The sequence below is a fragment of the Coregonus lavaretus genome (assembly GCF_964263955.1).
Source record: "Coregonus lavaretus genome assembly, chromosome: 16".
Classification (NCBI taxonomy): domain Eukaryota; kingdom Metazoa; phylum Chordata; class Actinopteri; order Salmoniformes; family Salmonidae; genus Coregonus; species Coregonus lavaretus.
The window spans coordinates 7,527,895-7,552,617 of NC_140003.1; the positions used below are offsets into that span (position 1 = coordinate 7,527,895).

The 24,723-nt window shown below is 42.5% G+C and overlaps 1 protein-coding gene across 1 annotated transcript in view; it reads left to right on the forward strand.

The window, feature by feature from the left end:
• Positions 1 to 24,723, forward strand: part of LOC311143890 (leucine-rich repeat flightless-interacting protein 2-like) — a 97,360-nt gene that overhangs the window by 44,657 nt on the left and 27,980 nt on the right. Inside the window, exons 3-5 of the mRNA XM_084179760.1 lie at positions 3,850 to 3,900; positions 17,499 to 17,645; positions 23,593 to 23,763. Coding sequence (XP_084035886.1) covers positions 3,850 to 3,900; positions 17,499 to 17,645; positions 23,593 to 23,763 — 369 coding nt within the window. The remainder of the gene's footprint in view (positions 1 to 3,849; positions 3,901 to 17,498; positions 17,646 to 23,592; positions 23,764 to 24,723) is intronic.

The following is a 24,723-nucleotide window of genomic DNA, read 5'->3' on the forward strand; positions in this document are numbered from 1 at the left end:
TCTGTGTACAAAGCTACTGTACCCATTGGTAACACTGACTGAAATACATGTAGTTTTTTTAGGATCTCTTTCTTCAAAGATAATTGAGAATATAGTCGGGCAATATTGGTGAATTATAGCAGAGTGTGTCGACATTGTCGCTGAGAAACAGGCCATGTTTTGGATCTTGTCAAAACATGACTTGACTTCAGACAGTGTCGCCTCTTGGGTGATTGCCTCTTGAAGGGCTCTGTGAGCAGTGGTCATGGGAATAGACACGCCTCAGGTGACACAGGCCATGCTACAGTTGAGATGCCAACACACTGTCACTAACCTCAGGGAGCCACGGACGGAAAGAATCCTGGTTACCCTGGCGACTTCAATCACATGTTCCCTCCCTGAGACCCTCATGTGAACTCTTAAGACTATCCTGGGGTCAGTTACCTTAGGCCTACCACACTTTGTCCATGGCATATTCCAAATTCCATGTCCCTGTCATTTAGCAATAACCTGCCACTGTGTGGACCTTACCCTAATTACTGTACTGCTCTCTCTCCTATGTAGCTTTACATACCATGTACAGCTTTACATTCTCTCTCTATCTCCTTTTTTTCCTTTCTCTCTCCCGGCCTCATCTTTTTTTCTATTTTCTTTCTGTTTACCAATGTCACTACTTGTTATTTTATTATTTCCCTTTGTGTCCCTGGTTCCTCTTCTCCATTGTTCTGGCTGCTTCTCCCGTGGTGTTGATCTATAGAGCTATCAGGTTCAGAAGGTAGGCTTTGTGCTACTTGCTTTTTAATTTATTTCCTGTACTGTTTTTCTACTTTCATTATCATCTTGTAAAAATGTGCTTGCGTTCAAATGCTAAGTAGTAAAAAAAAAAATGTTTTTACTTCAGTTTAGACATGCATTCCCGTATATATGTTAGTTATTTGTTACAGCAATTTCTATGACAATATAAAATCACCATGGTTAAAGCCATGGTTTAGAATACTAAGTACGTATAGCTAGATAATGATGAAAGTTTGATGAGCTGTGAGTGTCCTCCCTCCACCCTTCCTCTCCTCTCCCGCTCTTTCCTCAGAAATATTACGGCTTGGACAGCAAATTGGACAACAAATTGGACAATGTAGACAGTGAATGGGGACACATCACGCAATGGATGGTACAGTCGCCCCACGGTTTTGGGAGTCAATAACAAGAATGAATCTTTGACAAACTACGCATTGCCAAATGAATTAGCTGTACTAACAGTTGTGGAATAATCATTTGTTTTGATTAATGCATTAAGGAAATTTACTTCCACCCATTTTTAATATTCAAAACTGTTAATAATGCCAGAGGCAGTGGTATAATGTCAATGTTGTTAGAGTTGTTAGCCACAGGGCATAGCTGAGATTTAACAATGGGCTTTCCTCTCAAACCTATAAGGCATTTGCTTTTTGTCTTTATCCGAGAGGCTTTTGTGTGCAATATACCTTTTAGCTTAGAAATTCTAGAGCGGATTGTTGATTTTATAAGGCCGCACATCTAATGATAATCCACTTGTTCAGAAAATGTATGTGCATGTTGAATGGGTTTGGATCTGCATGTCCTATCCCTTTCGTGTGGACTGCATGGGCTTTGATTATCCTGTTATCCTGTACTGCCAAGCGATGATCTTATTATTGTACAGTTTTCCTGGAAGGTTTAGATCCACCAGACTGGACATTGTGTGATGTGTCTCTCTTGTCTTATTGTGGTTTTAAAAGACAAATACCAAAATGATGTGAAGGTATTGGATATCAATACAAAGTAACCAACCACAGCATGTAGGAGGGATGAGAACTGCAGTTGCAGGACAGAAGCTAATCGCTGTGTGCGTGTGTGTGTGTGACCATGTTTACAGCTTGAGTGGTTGGGTGACATGATTACTATCCATGGCCATAGTGATGTGTTGAACTGCATGCATGGCTGCCTAGGGAATGGATGCAGTGCACTTGACCATTGAGAATGGTTCACTTTCAAAGGTTAGCAGGAACTTGCCCTTCACTTTCAATTCTCCTCAGTTTAATAGCCACAGTGAGTTGAATTGGAGAAAAAAAGTGAGCATACGTGCTAGAAGTCCTCCTTTGGAATAATTGTGTGTGTTTTTGCATGCAAGTGTGCTCTTGTGAGTTTAAATGTGGGTTCTTGCTGAAACCCCTCTCTGACATGCCTATATGAACATCTAGGTTGACCTTTCTAGGTTTCACCTCCATCATCCCCTCGTCATTTGACCCTTGACATCTCTACCGCTGTCCTCTTTTTCTTTTCATTCCTCCAGGAGGACAGTGAGAGGTACTCTCGCCCCTCACAGAGACATACATTGGTGTGTATTCTTCTCCCCCTCTCCCTTTAAACCTTCCTCTCTCCATCATCTGAAAAAAAGCAGCTTTCATTTCTTTGAACCGTTACTGGAAACCTTAAGAACTCGGGTGCTGGAGAGTCACAATGTCGGCAGGCTTTTGTTGCAGTCAGACACTGATCCACTTGAGTCAAATGATGATCTTAGTATCCTATCAGTCAATACACTCCAATAGTGTTCCAAAATCCAATCCATACTAGCATACTATTTAGTATGGGTTGATCGCCAATACATCGCCTTATATCATGTAGTATGCTAGTAGGCTTGTTGGGATGTATGTCAAGTCATTCATGTCATTCAGTGTGGCCCACTCTGACTCCACTGCCCTGGGCCATTGAGCTGTGTGCTCAGGCACATAATCTGGGCTGGACAGCCAGTCGGGGAGCAGAGAGAAAGAGGTCAAAGGTCACAGTCGTCATTTACAGACCGAGGCGAGAAATCATATATCATTTCTGCAGTGTGTCAATTAACCATGTTAACCACCAGGGTTGGGGTCAATTCCATTTCAATTCAGGAAGTAAACTGAAATTCCAATCTTATTGTGTTTAAAAAAATGAATTGGAATTTCAGTTTACTACTTTAATTGACTGTTTACATTTTAGTCATTTAGCAGACGCTCTTATCCAGAGCGACTTACAGTTAGTGAGTGCATGCATTTTTCTTTCATACTGGCCCCCCGTGGGAATCGAACCCACAACCCTGGCGTTGCAAGCGCCATGCTCTACCAACTGAGCTACACGGGGCCAGTTCATCAACAAAATATTAATTTGATTCATCAGTGATTAACAGCAACTGTTGATGCGCAATAACCCAGATTACCTGGTCTTCATTTCAACCCTCCTATGAATTCTAGTAGTGTTCAAGAGTTAGAGTATGCCCCAAATGGCACCCTATTCCCTATGGCCCCTGGTCAGAAGTAGTGCACTATATTAGGCCGCGGAATAGGGTGTCATTTGGGATGCAACACTAGTGTGTGATGTCCTCCCTACTACCACTTGTAGAACAGCCAAGTGCGTCGTTAGATGCTTTTTTGCCCTCTCGCGTCACTTTATACACAGAAGATCTCCGCTAAACATAGAATCACATGGTTTATCCGTCTCTCTGTGACCACCGATAAATTCAGAACAAAGTTGACTACAAATACAAAGTTGCAAATGTCTTTGCAATTGATGCAAACAAGCGACGTATAAAATGATGCTTCAAATGAAAACCGAGATAACTGCATTAAACAGTAGGCTATAGTTCTATTTCAATCAAATTGAAATATGTTTCATGTTCAATCAATTGAGTTCTATTTTGCTACTTGTAGACTACGGTCTGTAATTTGTCTCAATATATTTCATGATGTGTAGCCTAACATGTGCCCAATGATGTTCCAAATCTAACCACATGCCAATATTAAACATTTTCTTCCAAATACAGATGATGTACTGGAAAATAAAACAAACTACTTATTTCTCCCTTGTTTGTTTCCCACACAGATCTCAGACGATGATGAGCAGATGTCGGTGGGCAGCCGAGGCAGTGTGAGGGTCAGTATCACTCAAACGCCGCCATCTTTATTTTCAAACCAATTGCACAAACTCTAACCCTGTTAGTTAAGAGACTTGAGGTAGAAATTACCCCTAACCTCAGATCCAGGATCAGATTTTGTAGATCCACATCCTAACTGTAACCATTAGGACAGTAAAAAAAACATCTGACCCTGGACCAGTGGTTAGGGGCAATTTCTATTAACTTGCGTAAAGAGGTACGCATGAGTGTTTCCATAGCTGCTCACAAGGGGGTTACAAGTACAACCCATCACTTGGTACTTAAACCCTTGGTGACGATGCTCTTATGTCATTGAGCAATCGGATCTTGATGCAATAGGGGCCTACGGAGGAGTGGTAAGAGCTAACCCTTGCATGCCATAATGGTCCTTTTGTCTGTAACATCGTTTTTACCATTTAAACTCTATTCAGCGCAAGGCAAAGATGGAGTACCAATACATGACAGTCTTCTTAGGAGAAAATGAAGTATACCTGAATCAGGCACCAATCATGCCCCGGTAGTTTTTGCTCTTAGTGACAGCAAAATAGCTTTACAGGAAAACCTACAAATTGTTTGGTTGGCTCATTATTTACATTGTTAACTCAAACCTTCCATCAGTTTGATTTAACTGCTGACGTGATAGTTACTAACAATGTGTTTAATATGTGTTTGGAAGATTGGATAGGTGTGCATTGCTGTGTTGGGTTTGTGTGTGTCTATGTGTGTCACAAACATTTGCATGGAGGACTAATTGTGTTGTTCAGACATAATGGTGTGTTTCTCAATGGAGAAAGTTGGCACGGCTGTGTGATGACACAAAGGCTGACTAATTTACATTTGTGTTCTAAAGTTGAGTTGCATGTTCTATTACCATTTACCGTCAGAACTACTAATGATTGCCCCGCTGAGCCATGTTTTTTAAGTTTTTTTGTGTGTGTAATTTTACCCCCTTTTTCTCCCCAATTTCGTGATATCCAATTAGGATCTTGTCTCATCGCTGCAACTCCCCAACGTGTTCAGGAGAGGTCACGGCCGGTTGTGACATAGCCTGGGATCTAACCCCAGGCTGTAGTGACACCGCAACACTGTGATGCAGTGCCTTAGACCCCTGCACCACTCGGGAGGCCCCTGAGCCATGTGTTTCGATGCTTATTAACTAAACAAGCATTTGTCTTAGGTCATTTTCACACATAGTTTCTTAGCTATAATTTGAATTAGAGTTTGATTATTTGTTACATTGTATTTTTTTTTCATTTGGTCTGGTGGGTTTAACATTGCCAAATGTCAAACAAACTAAAATGCCTAAACAAAACAAGTAATTTGTTTATTGGAGAATAATTATCACGTTAAATCCATCTATGATTATCAAGAAGCATAACTTGTGCGTCCCAAACGTCAGATTACTTTCGCTTTGGTCTTCCAACAACATGTGGGAGGAAACAGCGCAATAGCTGCTCAAACTGTGATGTGAATAGCCTATATTCAGTAGCCTAGATCCCCGGTATAGCCCCAGTCTCCCCTAATCTGCATCGGATGTGCTCATAAATGTGCTGCCACTAAAATAATGTTTGAGGTATCAAGTTATGGTATTGCGTGCATTTCATCAAACGCTCACAGTCAACCAATAATACTGCGTGCCTCTGAATATTTTCCTGTGTTTGGTCTGGACTGCGTTCTCACCTGCAGCGAACCGCACATTTTACATTTTAGTCATTTAGCAGACGCTCTTATCCAGAGCGACTTACAGTTAGTGAGTGCATACAGTGAGGGAAAAAAGTATTTGGTCCCCTGCTGATTATGTACGTTTGCCCACTGACAAAGACATGATCAGTCTATAATTTTAATGGTAGATTTATTTGAACAGTGAGAGAAAGAATAACAACAACAAAAATCCAGAAAAACGCATGTCAAAAATGTTATAAATTGATTTGCATTTTTATGAGGGAAATAAGTATTTGACCCCTCTGCAAAACATTACTTAGTACTTGGTGGCAAAACCCTTGTTGGCAATCACAGAGGTCAGACGTTTCTTGTAGTTGGCCACCAGGTTTGCACACATCTCAGGAGGGATTTTGTCCCACTCCTCTTTGCAGATAATCTCCAAGTCATTAAGGTTTCGAGTCTGACGTTTGGCAACTCGAACCTTCAGCTCCCTCCACAGATTTTCTATGGGATTAAGGTCTGGAGATTAAGGTCTGGGTGCTTCTTCTTGAGCCACTCCTTTGTTGCCTTGGCCGTGTGTTTTGGGTCATTGTCATGCTGGAATACCCATCCACGACCCATTTTCAATGCCCTGGCTGAGGGAAGGAGGTTCTCACCCAAGATTTGACGGTACATGGCCCCGTCCATCGTCCCTTTGATGCAGTGAAGTTGTCCTGTCCCCTTAGCAGAAAAACACCCCCAAAGCATAATGTTTCCACCTACATGTTTGATGGTGGGGATGGTGTTCTTGGGGTCATAGGCAGCATTCCTCCTCCTCCAAACACGGCGAGTTGAGTTGATGCCAAAGAGCTCGATTTTGGTCTCATCTGACCAAATCACTTTCACCCAGTTCACCTCTGAATCATTCAGATGTTCATTGGCAAACTTAAGACGGGCATGTATATGTGTTTTCTTGAGCAGGGGGACCTTGCGGGCACTGCAGGTTTTCAGTCCTTCATGGCGTAGGGTGTTACCAATTGTTTTCTTGGTGACTATGGTCCCAGCTGCCTTGAGATCATTGACAAGATCCTCCCGTGTAGTTCTGGGCTGATTCCTCACCGTTCTCATGATCATTGCAACTCCACGAGGTGAGATCTTGCATGGAGCCCCAGGCCGAGGGAGATTGACAGTTCTTTTGTGTTTCTTCCATTTGCGAAAAATCGCACCAACTGTTGTCACCTTCTCACCAAGCTGCTTGGCAATGGTCTTGTAGCCCATTCCAGCCTTGTGTAGGTATACAATCTTGTCCCTGACATCCTTGGAGAGCTCTTTGGTCTTGGCCATGGTGGAGAGTTTGGAATCTGATTGATTGATTGCTTCTGTGGACAGGTGTTTTATACAGGTAACAAGCTGAGATTAGGAGCACTCCCTTTAAGAGTGTGCTCCTAATCTCAGCTCATTACCTGTATAAAAGACACCTGGGAGCCAGAAATCTTTCTGATAGAGAGGGGGTCAAATACTTATTTCCCTAATTAAAATGCAAATCAATTTATAACATTTTTGAAATGCGTTTTTCTGGATTTTTTTGTTGTTATTCTGTCTCTCGCTGTTCAAATAAACCTGCCATTAAAATTATAGACTGATCATTTCTTTGTCAGTGGGCAAACGTACAAAATCAGCAGGGGATCAAATACTTTTTTCCTTCACTGTACATTTTCATAATGGCCCCCCGTGGGAAACGAACCCATAACCCTGGCGTTGCAAGCGCCATGCTCTGCCAACTGAGCTACACGGTACGAATGGAATTGGACCGAGACCACCCTTTTTGAGCGAACCAGGTGCTTTGTTTTGTGCGCTACAGAGTGCAGATAGAGTATTCACACCAGTCCAAACTAATGGAACTAAGAGGAAAACGCACCAGAGTTCGGAAGAACGCTCCAAACCAATTTGTTGGGAAAGCGTCCTTACAGTAGATGTTTACTTAATCACAATTATGTGTGTACACTAGTTTACATGGATATGCTTCTTAATAAAACCTATTTGAAACAAGCCATTACACTTTGTTATTATCATGGCTTTTCATTATTATTATTCATGTTATTACTTATAAATATTAATCAACAAATTAAGAAATGCCAGGTTGGAGAGGATCTGACACATTTTCGTATTGGCACAACATTAAAGAGTCAAAATAAAGATATATGCCTACCTTTTCCTTGTCTGTTGGCTTTTTTGCATATATATTTTTAATACAGATCCTATTTTGACACACAAAACCAGCCTAAGCTACTGAAAATAGGCATTTTACTAGATTAAATCATGACATCAGCATTTTATTCTTGTTAAAGAGATGGAGTCCAGACAGGCTACTTTAGGAAACGTTCTGATTGGACATATAGGCCTATAGAGAGAATCAGCGAACTCACAGACACACCCCAGTAAAAGCACCCATCAAGCAAAGCCACCAGCTTATGTCAGACACGAGCAAATGTTTATCCTTTCCTTAAAACCTATTTTAAAAAAACAGGCCTACCGTAGACCTTCAGAACGTAGGATATAAGCTAATGAATTGACAAGGAAAGTATGAAGGGGACAGCTATGCTATAGTATGAAGATGAAATTGTCAATCATTAAAATAGGAACTATTATAATTTCAATGGGTGTAGGAAAAAAAACGGACTGTGTTGATTTACTGTGTGAGGTGAAGAAAAGATTACTTAAAAGTCCAGCTGGGCACTTTCCTACATTTGACATTTGCGAGAAGCAGGCCAGTACTTCTACATTTACATTTTTACATTTAAGTCATTTAGCAGACGCTCTTATCCAGAGCGACTTACAGTTTAGTGAGTGCATACATTATTTTTATAATACTGTCCCCCTGTGGGAATCAAACCCACAACCCTGGCGTTGCAAACACCATGCTCTACCAACTGAGCTACATCCCTGCCGGCCATTCCCTCCCCTACCCTGGACGACGCTGGGCCAATTGTGCGCCGCCCCATGGGTCTCCCGGTCACGGCCGGCGACAACAGAGCCTGGATTCGAACCAGGATCTCTAGTGGCACAGCTAGCACTGCAATGCAGTGCCTTAGACCACTGCGCCACTCGGGAGGTCCTTCCTTCTATGTGTGCTCACGCGTGCGCACTGTCAACATTAACAGGACAGAGAAACCAGACACATGCTCATTGCTCACATGGAGCGCGTAAATTATAGTATGAAATAAACCAAAACTTGTTTCTCACAAGTGTAGCAGGTTGTGAACTCTACAAACAATGTTTCCACTCCGAGAATGAGAACGGTAAATTACTGTAATTGATACATGCATTAACACAATTAATGTAACCAAATGACAGGAATTAATGGGAAATTGCCTGTTTTACAAATGGCAGGCTACCACATGGGCATTCATAAAAGGGATGTAGCTCAGTTGGTAGAGCATGGCGTTTGCAATGCCAGGGTTGTGGGTTTGATTCCCAAGGGGGGCCAGTATGAAAAATAAACTAACTGTAAGTCGCTCTGGATAAGAGCGTCTGCTAAATGACTAAAATGTAAAATGTAAATGTAAAATCACCAATGGCCTCATGGTGACATCCCTTAGCAGTTTCCTTCATGTCATGCAGTTTAGAAGGACAACTGTATCTTTGTTGGGTGGTTTAATACATCATTCACAGCATAAATAATAACATAACCATTTTAAAAGAGAAATTCAATGTCTGATTTGTTATTGTTACCATCTACCAATGACTGCCCTTCTTGTAGTTAAATCTATGCTTGAAATCCAATACTTGACTAAGGGACCTTACATATGTAGTATGTATGGGGGACAGAGGAAAGGGGTAGTCAATAAAAAATCATTTATTTATTAGTCCATGTAATTATATTTTTTGTTAAGTCACATTTTTATTCTGAACTAATTTAGGCTTAAACAAAAGGGGTGAATACTATCACAACTGTTTTAGTTATTAGATTTTTTATGAATTTAACATTTTTAGAATTTTCTTTTCACTTTGACATTATAAACTATTTTGTGTAGATCAATGCAAAAAAAATTAACTAAATCAATTTCAATCCCACTTTGTCACGCAACAAAATGTGAAAAAATCCTTAAAATGCCCACTGTATAGGGAATATAATGCCATTTGGGATTCAGACACCGACTCAGCACTATTTTAAGCGCTGTTGTCTGAATCCTCATAGAGAATTATTTTATGGTGAGTAATCATGGAAAATATTGTAGTGCTAAAGTTCTGGAGCGGAGTTGATATGTTGAGTGAGACATAATTCCATAAAGGGAGACTCAAATTGTTAAAACCAAAAAAGGGATAGGTCTAAGCCTAGTTGCGTCAGTTTGGGATTTTCTTGGCTTTTGCACCTGTTTGCTTGTTTGACCCAAATCAATCATAAAGTAACATATGGCTAACATATTGATCAGTTGTTTGGTGATGATGGGAATCAATGAGGCGATTGCAAGGTTTCTTCCTCCGATCTTGCCTTGTTGCACATGTGTTTTTGTATTCTTTCTGTGACATCTGGTACAGTATGTCAGTAATTAGTGGGGGTGGCATGAGGGTAGCGAACAGCCTGATGGCTTTCCCCATGGGCGGAGAGAGCTCCTGACACACACCTTTACCCTCCTGTCCTCTCTTCCTCTCCTCCATCCCCCTCTCCCAGGGCTCCTCCTCCCTTTCACGGGAAAAGGACAAGAAGTCCAAGAAAATGAAAAAAACACAAAGATTGTGATGTATGTAAAAATGATCGAGGTATTCTTGCTCATTTGCGTGTCTTCTGTCCCTTACAAAGCAACAGTTATGACGATGGGTACAGTGCTATATACAGTCGGGTTAGTAGTGTCTTCAACCTGTAGTACCTGGCTAGTCTCCAGCAGGGCAAATGGATGGATGCCAATGGGTAAAAGTGGACATGTTTAATGTTGACTTCAGTTGGAACAAGTTAAATGGTCAGAAATGTGTGTGTTAGGTGCGTACGTTTTGTAAGGGAATTTCAGGATAGTGGGGTTTCCATGCCACACAATTCCATACTGTTTGTTTCCGTATTCCTTATTTCATCAATCCACTGTTTAAATTGACAATAAAAGGTCATTCTTGACCACATTGAACTATTCAAAGATACTTTCTTGTAGTTTCTTGACTGTTCCTTTTGTTCAAATTTGGATTCAGTGAGGGAAGTTATGGTTATGATTTCGCAGACAGAAGGGTGCAATTTTGCATGGTGTGCTCACTGTGCTGTAGTTAGGTGCCCTGCAGTTCATTAGGCTCTCTCTGTCTCTCCTCTTCACCCACTCTCAGAGCTTCAGACTCAGTGATGAGAGCACAAGCAGAGTCTCTCGCTCCTCCAGACTAGACCTGCAGCTGGTGGGTTCCCTCTCTCCCTCTTTTTCCTTTTCCCTATTTCTTTCTTTCATAATTCTGGTAATACAGCCTTAATTTATTCTGCCAATAAAGAACCATTTGAATTTAAATGAATTGATCTGAAGATGGTTAACTCCGCATCTTCCGCTTTGTAAGGAAATTAATTGTGGCAGAAATGTGGTCTGTTTGATAGCAATGTTTTCTTAAATGTTGTTATAGAGTTGTAGACACCAGGGTTTATTTCTCTCTCTCCTCTCCTCACCCACTCTCAGAGCTCCAGACTAACTGATGAGAGCATTAGCAGGGTCTCTCACTCCTCCAGACTAGACCTGCAGCCGGTGGGTGTCGTGTGAATGACTGTGCATTAATACTTTGGTGTTTCCTACAGATGCTGGATCTCACTTCTGACCCCAATTGTATTGTGCGATGTGTGCATCTTACTTCATGCTCACTCCTTCCTCTTCTTCTCTCTTTCTCCGCATGGCTTGTCCACTAACCATCGAGTGATATCTGCAAGTCTGACTCCTCTCACCTTGTGTGTTTTTCTTCCAGTTAATCTGGGTGATTTTTGTTCTTCACTTGTGTTGCTTTAACACTCTCTTTAGAGTAGCCACCTTTAGCTTTAAATAGATATGTTCTCTTGTTCAGCATTTATGCCAAATTCATTTATGCCAGAAGTGTTTGACATGAGTTTGACTTGGCATGACTCGGCATGGTTTCATTCATAATTCTTACAACTTTAGAAATAAACTGTAAACTATGTGAATGTGAAGTTACGGCTGCAGAAATAATGGAAATGGACATACAGTATAGCTCAGTATTTGAATTATTTATTTTATATTTATTTTATACAGTCAATGGTGTCAATCATTTCGTACCCCACTGTATATCATGATGTTGACTAGGAGCATGTTTCCACCTACTTTTGTAGTATTGTTGTGTGGAGTTCCCCTGAATGGGATTGTCATTGGCCAGTTAACTTTTCAACAAAACACATTTGGATGTAGGTTTCTTAGTAATTTCTGTTTCCTCTCTCTTGCTGTGTTGCTTGTTATCTTTCAATCCCACCCCATCTTTCTCTCATTCTAGGCATCCTATGCTTCCTCTGACCTTTACAGCAAAAATGGTCTGTCCTCTCCTAGACAACAACAATTTTCAGGTCTCTCCAGAGATGTTCGATCGCGTTCAAGTCCGGGCTCTGGCTGGGCCACTCAAGGACATTGAGACTTGTCCCGAAGCCACTCCTGTGTTATCTTGGCTGTGTGCTTAGGGTTGTTGTCCAGTTGGAAGGTGAACCTTCGCCTCCAATCTTAGGTCCTGAGCGCTCTGGAGCAGGTTTTCATCAAGTATCTCTCTGTACTTTGCTCCGTTCATCTTTCCCTCAATCCTGACTAGTCTCCCAGTCCCTGCCGCTGAAAAACATCCTCACAGCATGAAGCTGCCACCACCATGCTTCAACGTAGGGATGGTGCCAGGTTTCATCCAGACGTGACGCTTGGCATTCAGGCCAAAGAGCTCAATCTTGTTTCTCATGTTCTGAGAGTCCTTTAGGTGCCTTTTGGCAAACTCCAAGCGGGCTGTCATGTGCCTTTTACTGAGGAGTGGCTTCCATCTGGCCACTGTACCATAAAGGCCTGATTGGTGGAATGCTGCAGGTGGTGGTTGTCCTTCTGGAAGGTTCTTCCATCTCCACAGAGGAACTCTGCAGCTCTGTCAAAGTGACCATCGGGTTCTTGGTCACCTCCCTGACCAAGGCCCTTCTCCCCCGATTGCTCAGTTTAGCCAGCTCTAGGAAGAGTCTTGGTGGTTCCAAACTTCTTCCATTTAAGAATGATGGAGGCCACTGTGTTCTTCGGGACCTTCAATGCTGCAGACATTTTTTGGTACCCTTCCCCAGATCTGTGCCTCAGCGCAATCCTGTCTCGGCGCATCTACGGACAATTCCTTCGACTTCATGGCTTGGTTTTTGCTCTGACATGCACTGTCAACTGTGGGACCTTATGTAGACAGGTGTGTGCCTTTCCAAATCATGTCCAATCAATTGAATTTACCACAGGTGGACTCCAATCAAGTTGTAGAAACATCTCAAGAATGATCAATGCACTGTATATGCCACCTCTAACACAGACTTTGCCTACGGTCACCTAAATACTTTCTTTTCATCACGAGATCTTCTTGAAAATAAACCACTCTGTGGTAAACAAGAAGTTCTGATTGTACTTACTGTATAGTAGCAATCACTTCACTTTTGGCTGTTCCTATTTTACTGGAGAAGTAACTGCGCTGGAGAAGCCCGGCTAGGATTATGTCACTGTGCCGTGTGGACTAGCAAGCATGACTCTGAGAGCACTGCCTCAAAAAATGTAATATTGTTGTGTGTGTGTGTGTGTTTAACATCCGATCCCACAGCTGCAGGGCTCTTAATATGAGGACAGCCTGTACAGTGGGTCTCGAAGGGTCATCGGCTCCAGTTCTCGTGTAAGACTCCCATTTGGGCAATTCCATGGTAACAGAATTGTGCCGAGACTCCGATTTTTCACTTAAAATGTATGCCAAACAAAAAACATTGATTTCAAAGTTTAACAAACCATACAACTCTAAGGACTACCTTGAACAATTTACACTGAACATTTCACAAAACACATTTACTGGAAGAACTGTGCAAATGCAAAGTTTGGTAACAGAATTTTGGTAAAAACTCACTCTGTTTTTTTTTTGTCCACGTCTACACTAAGTGAAGTGGATTTACACCCGTTAACGGAATTGTGGTAACGGAATTTCATCATGGGTCCCTGATCTGTACTACACAGAAATACATAATTATGGATATGAATGTCATTCTCTTCATGGTGATGTGTCTTAAGTAGGTACACAAAGGTATAAATATGTAATGTCTCCCTTTGCATATTTGGGTATTATTCTACACACTAGCTATTATTTTAATGAGCTCTGCCCCCAAACAATACCAAATTTGGTTGGACCGGACCAAAGCTGAACCAATCATAGACTTCTATGTTTCACAAGTTTGGACATCAAAGTACAGTACTGTACAGCTACAGAAGAGTAGAGTACATTATAGTGTACTTAACTAGTGTGCTCTACTGTGTACTGTACTGAACTCTACTGTACCTAACTATACTCTACTTTTATTTGATGTGCTGTACTCTACTGTACTGTGCTCTCCAAACTTGTGAACGCAACTGTGGTTTGTGACTACTATGATTTCCCATTGTAGCCAATTCCATAGCATAAATTCAATTAAGATTTTCGAGTTTTAATCACTTAATAATTGTTTTCAGTAAAAACACTAACTAATTGATAGGTCTACCTTTACTTGTTACTTCTATGAACTTTCATTATCCTCTCTCCTCATGAGGGAGAGAAATTTAAAAATATCTTAAAGATATGTTGGTTTTTGGTAATGGAATTTCAAGGCAATGTTTCTTAAACGTACAGAAGGCAGAAAAAGTTATCCATTAGTTGTGATGTAATTGAATAACCGTGATGTAATTGAATAACCGACGGTTATGGATGAACACCGTCATGAAAATAAAATGACAGTCCGTTTAAATAGGGCTACAGTATTTTTTATAATTTTTTATTAACTTTATTTTCATATAGATAAACTTTACCGTACGGCCCATCATTGGGGCTAAGCTTCCTGCCATCCAGGACCTCTATACCAGGCAGTGTCAGAGGAAAGCCCTAAAAATTGTCAAAGACTCCAGCCACCCTAGTCGGACTGTTCTCTCTGCTACCAGACGGCAAGCGGTACCGGAGCGCCAAGTCTAGGTCCAAAAGGCATCTTAACAGCTTCTACCCCCATGCCATAAGACTCCTGAACAGTTCATCAAATGGCTACCCAGACTATTTGCATTGTCCCTCCCCCCCACCCACCCCCTCTTTTACGCTGCTCCCACTCTCTGTTTATTATCTATGCATAGTCACTTTAACTCTACCTACATGTACATATTACCTCGACTAACCTGTGCTCCCGCACATTGACTCTTTACCGGTAACCCCTGTATATAGCCTCGCTACTGTTATTTTACTGCTGCTCTTTAATTATTTGTTCTTTATTGATGTATTTTTTACTTAACACCTATTTTTCTTAAAACTGCATTGTTGGTTAAGGGCTTCTACACCTTTTTTATTCGGCACATGTGACAAATAAAATTTGATTTGATTTGAAGTGGACAATGCGCCAGTCCTCTCCAACCTGGCATGGTATAATTTGCTAAGGAATATTTTCTTAATTTATAGACAAATCAACGCTGATCAGGCCCGGTCCTGGCCGATATGCTGCCCTAAGCGAGACAAAAAAAATTGCCGCCCTCCTATCCCTGCAATGGAGAATAGTAGCCTAGGCCAGGGTTTCCCAAACATTATTTCTCTCATTACCGCATCCTCTCTGTGAAGAACAAATGCCAATGCCACTGTCATTGAATGACCGCAGCAGCAGGGTTTGTGACGTTATGCATGCACGTGTGACGTGTGTGCGTTCTTGTGTGCTTGCACATTGATGATGGTGTGTGTGTGTGTGCCATCCCCAGCCTTCAGAGTACAGTAGTTATCGTGGCACCAACTCCAGGGCATTCTCCAAGGCCATCTCAGACCGTGCCAGCCCAGTGGTGAGCACCCCTCCTCAGTCACACTGTCCAACCATTGAACCTTATAAGAGTGACATGGCCATTTAACAAGCATAATCACAGACTTGACTTCTTTTACAGTGGACTAGTCATATTGTCTTAAGAGTTCAAGTAAACCTTCATAGTTGTACTTCATGTTTTTTTCAGTAAAGTTTTATTCATGGTGATATAAGACTTGATATAAAGATGTGAATGGTTTACGCATTGGTTTCTGTCATTTAAAATGCATATCTGCTAAAGTCTTTGTCCATTGCAATTCAATTATGTCTATGACGTTGACAATTGGCTCCTGATTTGCTTGTTCAGTCCATAAGCAATTAATTGAGAATTGGAAGGGCAACAGCAATCAATTGAGGCAATCTTTCACAATAACCACCATCATCTCAAAGGGCTTCGGTTAATTTGTTAGTGATGATTGGCAAAGCATTACAGGATGATGCTGCGTCATGCCAAAATACATCTCAGAGATTGCCCTGTGCCTTTGGGATTGTGTTTTGTTCGACACAACAGGGATAATAGTAGATAAATAGATAACTGGCATCTTTCAGATGGAGATTATAATTGTTACAGAGAAAGTGATGTCTGCGACCCAGTTCAGCCTTTTGCTGTAACTTATATTTGTGTAGAGAGGTTACCCAGAAAAGCCACTAGTTTGAATTGTCAACTCGGGGCAAATATTTTATTAACCAGTGGCAAGACTATGAAGACTAGTTGACGTCTGGTACACTGGGACATCCTACCTTTACATATCATCAAACTTTAAATTCTTTATTTACAAGAATCCATTTGCATGTGGGCTACTGTGTATACTGTCTGGGATGCTCATTGGTCTATACAGCTGTAGGCGAATCCTTGTTCCTAGAGTCAGTTTGACACAGATTCTCAGCTTAGCCATTATTGTGTGTTCATTCATACATGTGTTTTGGTTGGAAAGGGGCAATGTACATGAGTATTAGGGCTATATAGAGAGCTCTGTGTTTATGCGTGTGTGAGAAAGATTTAGAGAGTGACCTCCCTGAAATATACCTTGTCCCATTGCGCCCTCTGGTGGGCCACTAGGATGATGACCGCAGCTCTGTGGCCAGCTTCCTGCGCAGCACGGCCACCGGCAGTAGCCTGCCCAGAGACCTGGGTCACATGACAACCCCGATTTAACCGATGTGAGTGGGGCGCCACTGCCAGGGCATGGCAGCGTGGTCTCAACTCACACAGAGAGACTGGCTGCTTTCGTGTGGAGTTGGAGGGTAGACTTAAAGAGACTTGGATTCAGCCTGGATTGTGCTGTCAACTCCTACTGTATGGTCACTGTCACGCCTGGAAGATGGGGAAGAGGAGACTAACCTTAGAAAGTACTTTTAGAACTGATGAGATGTCATCAACACTGGCACTAGTTAATAAAAAAGATAAATTGCTATTCTATAGAATTCAGTTGGATGGTGTGTTGTAGATTAAACAAAAGAGTGTTGTAGAATGGGACAAATGGGACTAACAACACTATGGTGTGTGTCGTGGGCTAGAACTACTTTTGACTCAACTATTTTCCAACAACTCCTGTAACCAGTATTGATGCTGATTGATACTCATATTCACTTCCCATGCCTAACATAGCATGTCTAATACTAAGGACAGTTTGATATGCCATATGTAATATGTCACAGTTGTTGTGACCGATCATAACACTGAACAATGCAAGGGACTGAAGTTCACAGACCGCTCTGATTATCTGACAATTAGGCATGCACTCTTAACTTACCCAGCAATTGTTGTGTTGCAACAGCATTTCAACTGCTTGTGGTTTATGATTGGATGGAAAGATTGCTGACTGTCCCCAGGTCATTTCTCGATTCATTGTGAATCCATGGCCCTCTGACCCACTTTGGCCCTTTTAAAGGCATGATGTGGCCCCTATTCTATCAGTATGTCTCCTTTGTTCCCAGGTGGAAGATGACCTGGAAAAGGGATCTCGAGCCGCTTCCACCCTATCGGCAGCTACCCTCGCCTCGCTCGGCAGGTCTTCCTCCCGGAGAGGAAGTGGCGAAACGTCGATCACAGGCGACACAGAGACCTCCATACTAGAGATCAAGGTAAAGGTTAGAAAGCCATGGGCATTCTAGCACCCTCTTCCATCACTTCCACTCTTTAAGGGCCCATCCCTGTACAGCACACACTGCTCTGCACATGTCATTCTCTACCTGTCATTGTGCTCATCACTTCATCTATCGACCCTGTCGCAGCATGCTTCTGTCTCTTTCCTCACCCCTTCCACGCTCTTCACCCCAGGAGATTCATGAGCTGACGGATCAGATCCAAGATGTGGAGTCAAAGTACATGCAGAGCCTCAAAGAAGTCAAGGTACACTACTTGACTGACCCACCCCAACGTAACCCAGCCTGCGGCCCTGTTAATATTCATATGGTTTTAGTCTTCCCTTCCCTAGCTTTTGAGCTGACCAATGATACTACTTTTAGCCCATAATAGTTTTGGACCTCCTCAGAATTAACCAATGGTAGGGTTATACTTAAAGTAGTTGAGAGACTCCTATTAAGCAATGATAAGTCCTAGCGACTAATGTTTAATGAATGTTTTAGACTTATTTTCTTGCCTATCCCTTTTCAACTACAGATAGTTTTAGACTTCTACCTTGCTATTAAATGGTTGCATGAGGCTGGGACCCCTCTAATCGTTTACTAAGGTAATAGATGACCTGTGATTGCTGTCTAGTGATGTTGAATGTCCAGATCAGCATGATATTTGGCAGAATTATAGTGCCACATTTTATAGTGTTATTGTCAGGCTAGATGGCTAGATGGGTTTCAGATGTTTTCGGAAGATGGCAGGGACTCTGCTGTCCTAGCTTCAGGGAGAAGCTGTTTCAACCATTGGGGTGCCAGGACAGAGAAGGGCTTGGACTGGGCTGAGCGGGAGCTGCCCTCCCGTAGGGGTGGGAGGGCCAAGAGACCTGAGGTGGGAGAACGGAGTGCTCGGATTTGGGTGTAGGGTTTGAGCATAGCCTGACGGTAGGGAGGGGCAGTTCCTCTTGCTGTTCCATAGGTAAGCACCATGGTCTTGTACTGGATGCGAGCTTCGACTGGAAGCCAGTGGATTGTGTGGAGGAGCGGCGTGACATGAGAGAACTTGGGAAGGTTGAAAACCAGGCGGGCTGCTGCGTTCTGGATAAGTTGCAGGGGTTTGATTGCACAAGCGGGGAGTCCCGCAGGGGCGGGTCACTGCTTTTAATGTTTACAGAGAATGACAGGGTGTTGTCCAGGGTCACGCGAAGGCTCTTTGCACTCTGGGAGGGTGACACTGTGGAGTTGTCAACCGTGATGGAGAGGTCTGAGTGAACAGGCCTTCCCCAGAAGGAAGAGCAGTTTTGTCTTGTCGAGGTTGAGCTTGAGGTGGTAGGCCGACATGCAAGTTGAGATATCTGCCAGGCATGCAGAGATGTGTCAGAAGGGGGGGAAGGAGAAAACTAGTTGAGTGTCATACGCATAGCAATGATAGGAGAGACCATGTGAGGATATTATGGAGCTGAGTGACTTGGTGTATAGAGAGAAGAGGAGAGGGCCTAGAACCGAGCCCTGGGGGACACCAGTAGTGAGAGTACATGGTGCAGACACAGATCCTCTCCACGTCACCTGGTAGGAGTGGCCTGCCAGGTAGGATGCAATCCAAGAGTGTGCATAGCCTGAGAAGCTCAGCCCTGAGAGGGTGGAGAGGAGGATATGATAGTTCACGGTGTTGAAGGCAGCGGATAGATCTAGGAGGATGAGAACAGAGGGGAGAGAGTCAGCTTTGGCAGTGCGGAGAGACTCCGGGACACAGAGAAGAGCAGTCTCGGTTGAGTGACCCGTCTTGAAGCCTGACTGGTTAGGGTCAAGAAGATCATTCTGAGAGAGATAACGAGAAAGTTGATCAGAGACAGCACGCTCAAATGTTTGGGAAAGAAAAGAAAGAAGGGATACAGGTCTATAGTTTTTGACGTCAGATGAGTCGAGTGTTGGTTTCTTGAGGAGGGGAGCAACTCGGGCCATTTTGAAGTCAGAGCGGACGCAGCCAGTGGTCAGGGATGAGTTGATGAGGGAAGTGAGTAATGGGAAACGGTCTCCAGAGATGGTCTGGAGAAGGGAGGAGGGGATGGGGTCGAGCGGGCAGGTTGTCGGGCGGCCAGACCTCACTAGTCACAGGATGTCATCTGGAGAGAGAGGGGAGAAAGAGGTCAAGGCATAGGGTAGTTATGTGTGTGTGAGACCAGTGGACTCAATATGCAGAGTGAATGAGTAGTGGATGTCATAGGATGCGGAAAGGGAGAAGAGTAGGGTCGAAGAGGCAGAATCAGGAGACAGGAGGGAGAAGGATTTAGCAGAAGGTAGAGATGATAGTATAGAAGAGGAGAGAGTAATGGGAGAGAGAGAGCGAAGATTGCAACGGCGCATGACCATCTGGGTAGGGGCTGAGCGGTTAGGATTGGAGGAAAGGGAGACAGAAATAGAAACAAAGTAGTGATCAGAGACTGGAGGGGGTTGCAGTGAGATTAGTAGGCAAGCAGACTCTAGTATAGATGAGGTCAAGTGTATTGCCTGCCTTATGAGTTGGAGGGGATTGGGAAAGGGTCAAAAGAAGCAAGGAGGGGAAAGCAAGAGTTGGAAAGAAATTTATCGGACAGACGTCGGGAGGTTGAAGTCACCAAGTACGAAGAGCGGTGAGCCATTATCACTCCTAGAGATATCAGGAGTCCTCTAGCTATAGATTGAAGCACACTGAGATGGAGCCTGAGAAGCTGGTTATATACACTCAGAAAAGAGATGAAACCACTCCCCCTGCAATACAGCCACTGATTACCAAAACAAGTTACAAATTGTGACATGTTTCAGGAAACTAGGCGTATGTCATGGGTCACTACTTCACAGGAGAGCCATTTGAACGTAAACATATATATTTTATCAAAATGAATTTCTGGGCAGAAATGCCTTCTGGAACATGTGAACTTTCATTTGCCTTAATAACAGTCTTGTATGCCATCTGTCAATACGATTAAAATTGTAAAATTACGAGCCTAGTTGGTTTAGCCACAGAAAAAGACATCAACCTTCCCGCTAGCCATGATTGGCTGAGATAATGATTGGGCTGGACATGCCGAGAGATGAGTTCGGATGGGTCTGCCATATGGCATGCTTCTGTCTATGTGTGCTGGTCAGTATGTGTAGGTAATCCTGTCTAACGCTGCTTTTTGAAAAATGTATCACATCTACATCTACGTCATTTAGCAGACGCTCTTATCCAGAGCGACTTACAGGAGCAATTAGGGTTAAGTGCCTTGCTTAAGGGCACATCGACAGATTTTTCACCTAGTCGGCTCGGGGATTAGAACCAGCGACCTTTCGGTTACTGGCACAACGCTCTTAACCACTAAGCTACCTGCCGCCCTATAGTAGAACTGCATAAGTGTTGCTCTCCACTTTCTGGAGGACCGAGTTTTGAAATAAGTGGAAATAGAGTATGATAGCTAAGGAGATGGAGAAAACACCTGTCTCCGGATTACATCTTCAAAATAAGGGCAACCATGGCATCCGTGACAGGGAGAGGCGTCCATCCATGATGTTTACGGGTAAGATAGTTAGCTAGCTATATTTTCAGATATTACACGTTTCTAATTTTGACAGAAAGTCGTTTTCATTTGAAGTTAGTGTACTGTTAGCTAGCTAGCTAACGTTAGCTGGCTGGCTCGCTAGCTAACAATACGTGTATGATCTTATTATACGTATCTCAGAGCAATTTGCTTTGCTAGTTATAGCCTAATGTTAGCTAGCTAACATTGAACCTGGTTGGTTAGCTACCTGTAAATTCATGCAGGTAGTAACGTCATGAGTTGGGATTATGGTTCATTGTTTACTTAGCTAGCTAGCTACATGTCTTAACAAAAGACTCCATTATGCAAGTAACCATTTCAATAGAATGTCACTGCGACAACAGTTGATAGACGTGGCTGGTAAATTTGCTCTGGCTATCTACTCCGATTTCAGAGCACTCTCGTCTGAGTGTGCCAGAGCGCAGAATAACTGACGAATTTACGAACGCTCAACACCCGTTGAATATGGCCGGTGTCAGTAAACGTTGGCAAAAAAAACTTAAATTGTTTGGCAGCAGCACATTTGCAGTCACCAACGCTCTGGATAACATAAAAACAGCCTAACCAGCTCTGCTAGGGTGAATAAAATGGTCAGTGAGCTGTTCTCTCATTTGTGTCTGGAAGTAGCTACCAAGCTAGCCAACGTTAACCAGTTAGCTTGGGTGCTTGACTGTTGTTGTTAGGATAGAACGCTCGGATCAACCCTTAAAGAGATTGGTGGGGCTAAAGCTTAAAAGGGTGTGAACGATGCTGAATGGGTTTAGTTAAATCTAGAATCGGCTTCCTATTTCGCAACAAAGCCTCCTTCACTCATGCTGCCAAACATGCCCTCGTAAAACTGACTATCCTACCGATCCTTGACTTCGGCGATGTCATTTACAAAATAGCCTCCAACACTCTACTCAGCAAATTGGATATAGTCTATCACGGTGCCATCCGTTTTGTCACCAAAGCCCCATATACTACCACCATTGTGACCTGTACGCTCTCGTTGGCTGGCCCTCACTACATATTCGTCGCCAAACCCACTGGCTCCAGGTCATCTATAAATCACTGCTAGGCAAATCCCTGCCTTATCTTAGCTCATTGGTCACCATAGCAACACCCACCCGTAGTCTGCGCTCCAGCAGGTATATCTCACTGGTCATCCCCAAAGCCAACACCTCCTTTGGCCGCCATTCCTTCCAGTTCTCTGCTGCTAATGACTGGAACGAATTGCAAAAATCTCTGAAGCTGGAGACTCTTTATCTCCCTCACTAACTTTAAGCATCAGTTGTCAGAGCAGCTTACCGATCACTGCACCTGTACACAACCCATCTGTAATTAGCCCACCCAACTACCTCATCCCCCATATTGTTATTTATTTTGCTAATTTGCACCCAAGTATCTCTTTTTGCAAATCATCTTCTGCACATCTATCATCATTATTGCCTTACCTCCATAACTTACTACATTTGCATACACTGTATATAGATTTTCTATTGTGTTATTGACTGTATGTTTTGTTTTACCCCATATGTAACTCTGTGTTGTTGTTGTTTTTATCGCACTGCTTTGCTTTATCTTGTCAAGGTCGCAGTTGTAAATGAGAACTTTTTCTCAACTGGCTTACCTGGTTAAATAAAGGTGAAATAAAAATAAATAAAAGACAAACACAAAGAAAAGCTGTCCAGTAGGTACCAAAACATTCAAAGGCCATTTTCTCGAAAGTGAGGTTACAAGTTTATCAACTTTCAAATCAGAATTACTTTCCCATTGTTCCTCAAATGCATTGTATGATATACAATTTTTTCGCTCTGTGTCTCTGCTTTTATCCATTGTAAAAAACACAATTTCAAATTTTGCTACATAAGACCGAATCAAGGCGGTTGGTCCCTATTGCCCCTGGTTGATGTGTCAACAACTATCTGCAAATTATGAGCAGTCAGCAGTTCACACACCCAAGTAGGCCACTGGGAAGACAGGCAGAACTTAAAGTAGATGGCCTTAGCTAGCAAAAAGACAGTACTAGAACACAACAGATAAAGACAAAAAAATTATACTTATCACTCCTGGAGATATCAGGAGTCTTCTAGCTATAGATTGAAGCACACACAATAACCCCACTGGCATGCGGTGGACAACTTTTGCTTGGGTCTAACATCATTACATAATTTCCCTAAATTCAAATGATGTCCTTGGAATTCTTTCCATTCTCTATCACATTTCTGACCTTTCCTCCCAGTTGAAACCATCCGAATGAGTACAGAGAATGGAAGTGGCAGCGTTTGATACAGTACCCCTTTGGATATTGGTGTGTGTGTCTTTTATGGGTGTACGTGTTTGTTACTGTATGTCTGCGTTATGTTGTCCGTATGTGTGTTCCCATGTGCATACACCAACAGGCATCTCTCTTCCTTTAGGATTCCCTAGTGGAGGTGGAGGAGAAGTACCGCAAGGCCATGGTGTCCAATGCCCAGCTGGACAATGAGAAGAACAACCTGATGTACCAGGTGGATACGCTGAAGGACTCGCTCATGGAGCTGGAAGAGCTGCTGTCCGAGTCACGCCGCGAGTATGAGGGGAGGACAAAGGTATGGGAGAGATTAGGAGGAGGGAAAGCTGGAGAGATGGAGAGGCAGAGAAAGGATAGGGCCAGATTAAGAGAAATATACAATTACAGTAAGATAAAAGATGAGGGGGAAAAGAGGCCAAATTAGTAGAGAAAGGGGTAGGCTATAGAGGAGGGCGATATTAGGTGAAAACTGGGATTGACGTTAGCCAAGTGGTGCCTTTTGGAAACTATAGTTGGCTGAAAAGACAAAAAAAAAAAAAAAAAAAAAAAAAAATATATATATATTTTTTATTGAAAATGAAAAAAATGAAAAAATATTAAAAAATATACTCTGAAAATTAAGAATTAAAAATTAGAAAAAAATTATTTGAAGTGGTTGTCCTACTGGCTATCATAAGATGAATGCACCAATTTGTAAGTCGCTCTGGATAAGAGCGTCTGCTAAATGACGTAAATGTAATGTAAATGTACTAATGCAATAATGGAGGATTATATACATGAACTGTATAGACATAATTTCCAGGTTTTTTTCTGGATCAAAAAGGGGCTTAGGGGGTGGACGTGGCAGGGGGTGTGGCAATGGGTATGGTCAGCGCAGCTGAAGTTTAAAGAACATTTTAGAGGCCCCCATCTTGGCGGTGTAGAGAAATTTTGCAGTTTTGAATGTCCAATGCAGTAAGGTGCTTAATTGTTACCTAGGCCTTCATGGTCCTGGGTAACAATTAAGTACCTTACTGTGATTTTTTTCAATTAAGATGGTCAAAAATAAACAAAAATAGCTTCTTAGCAAAGAGCAATTTCTCAAGCAATAATTTTGCTAGGACTGTCTGGGAGTGGTTTGCGTGGGGAGGGGAAAACTGAAAAATAGCTGTTATTGGCATAGAGGTTTGGAACTCTATTTCTTATATTTATTAACTAATTTGCTGCATGTTGATGTCATCATGGAAGGCCAAAACTTCCTCCCACTAAAACAGGCTGA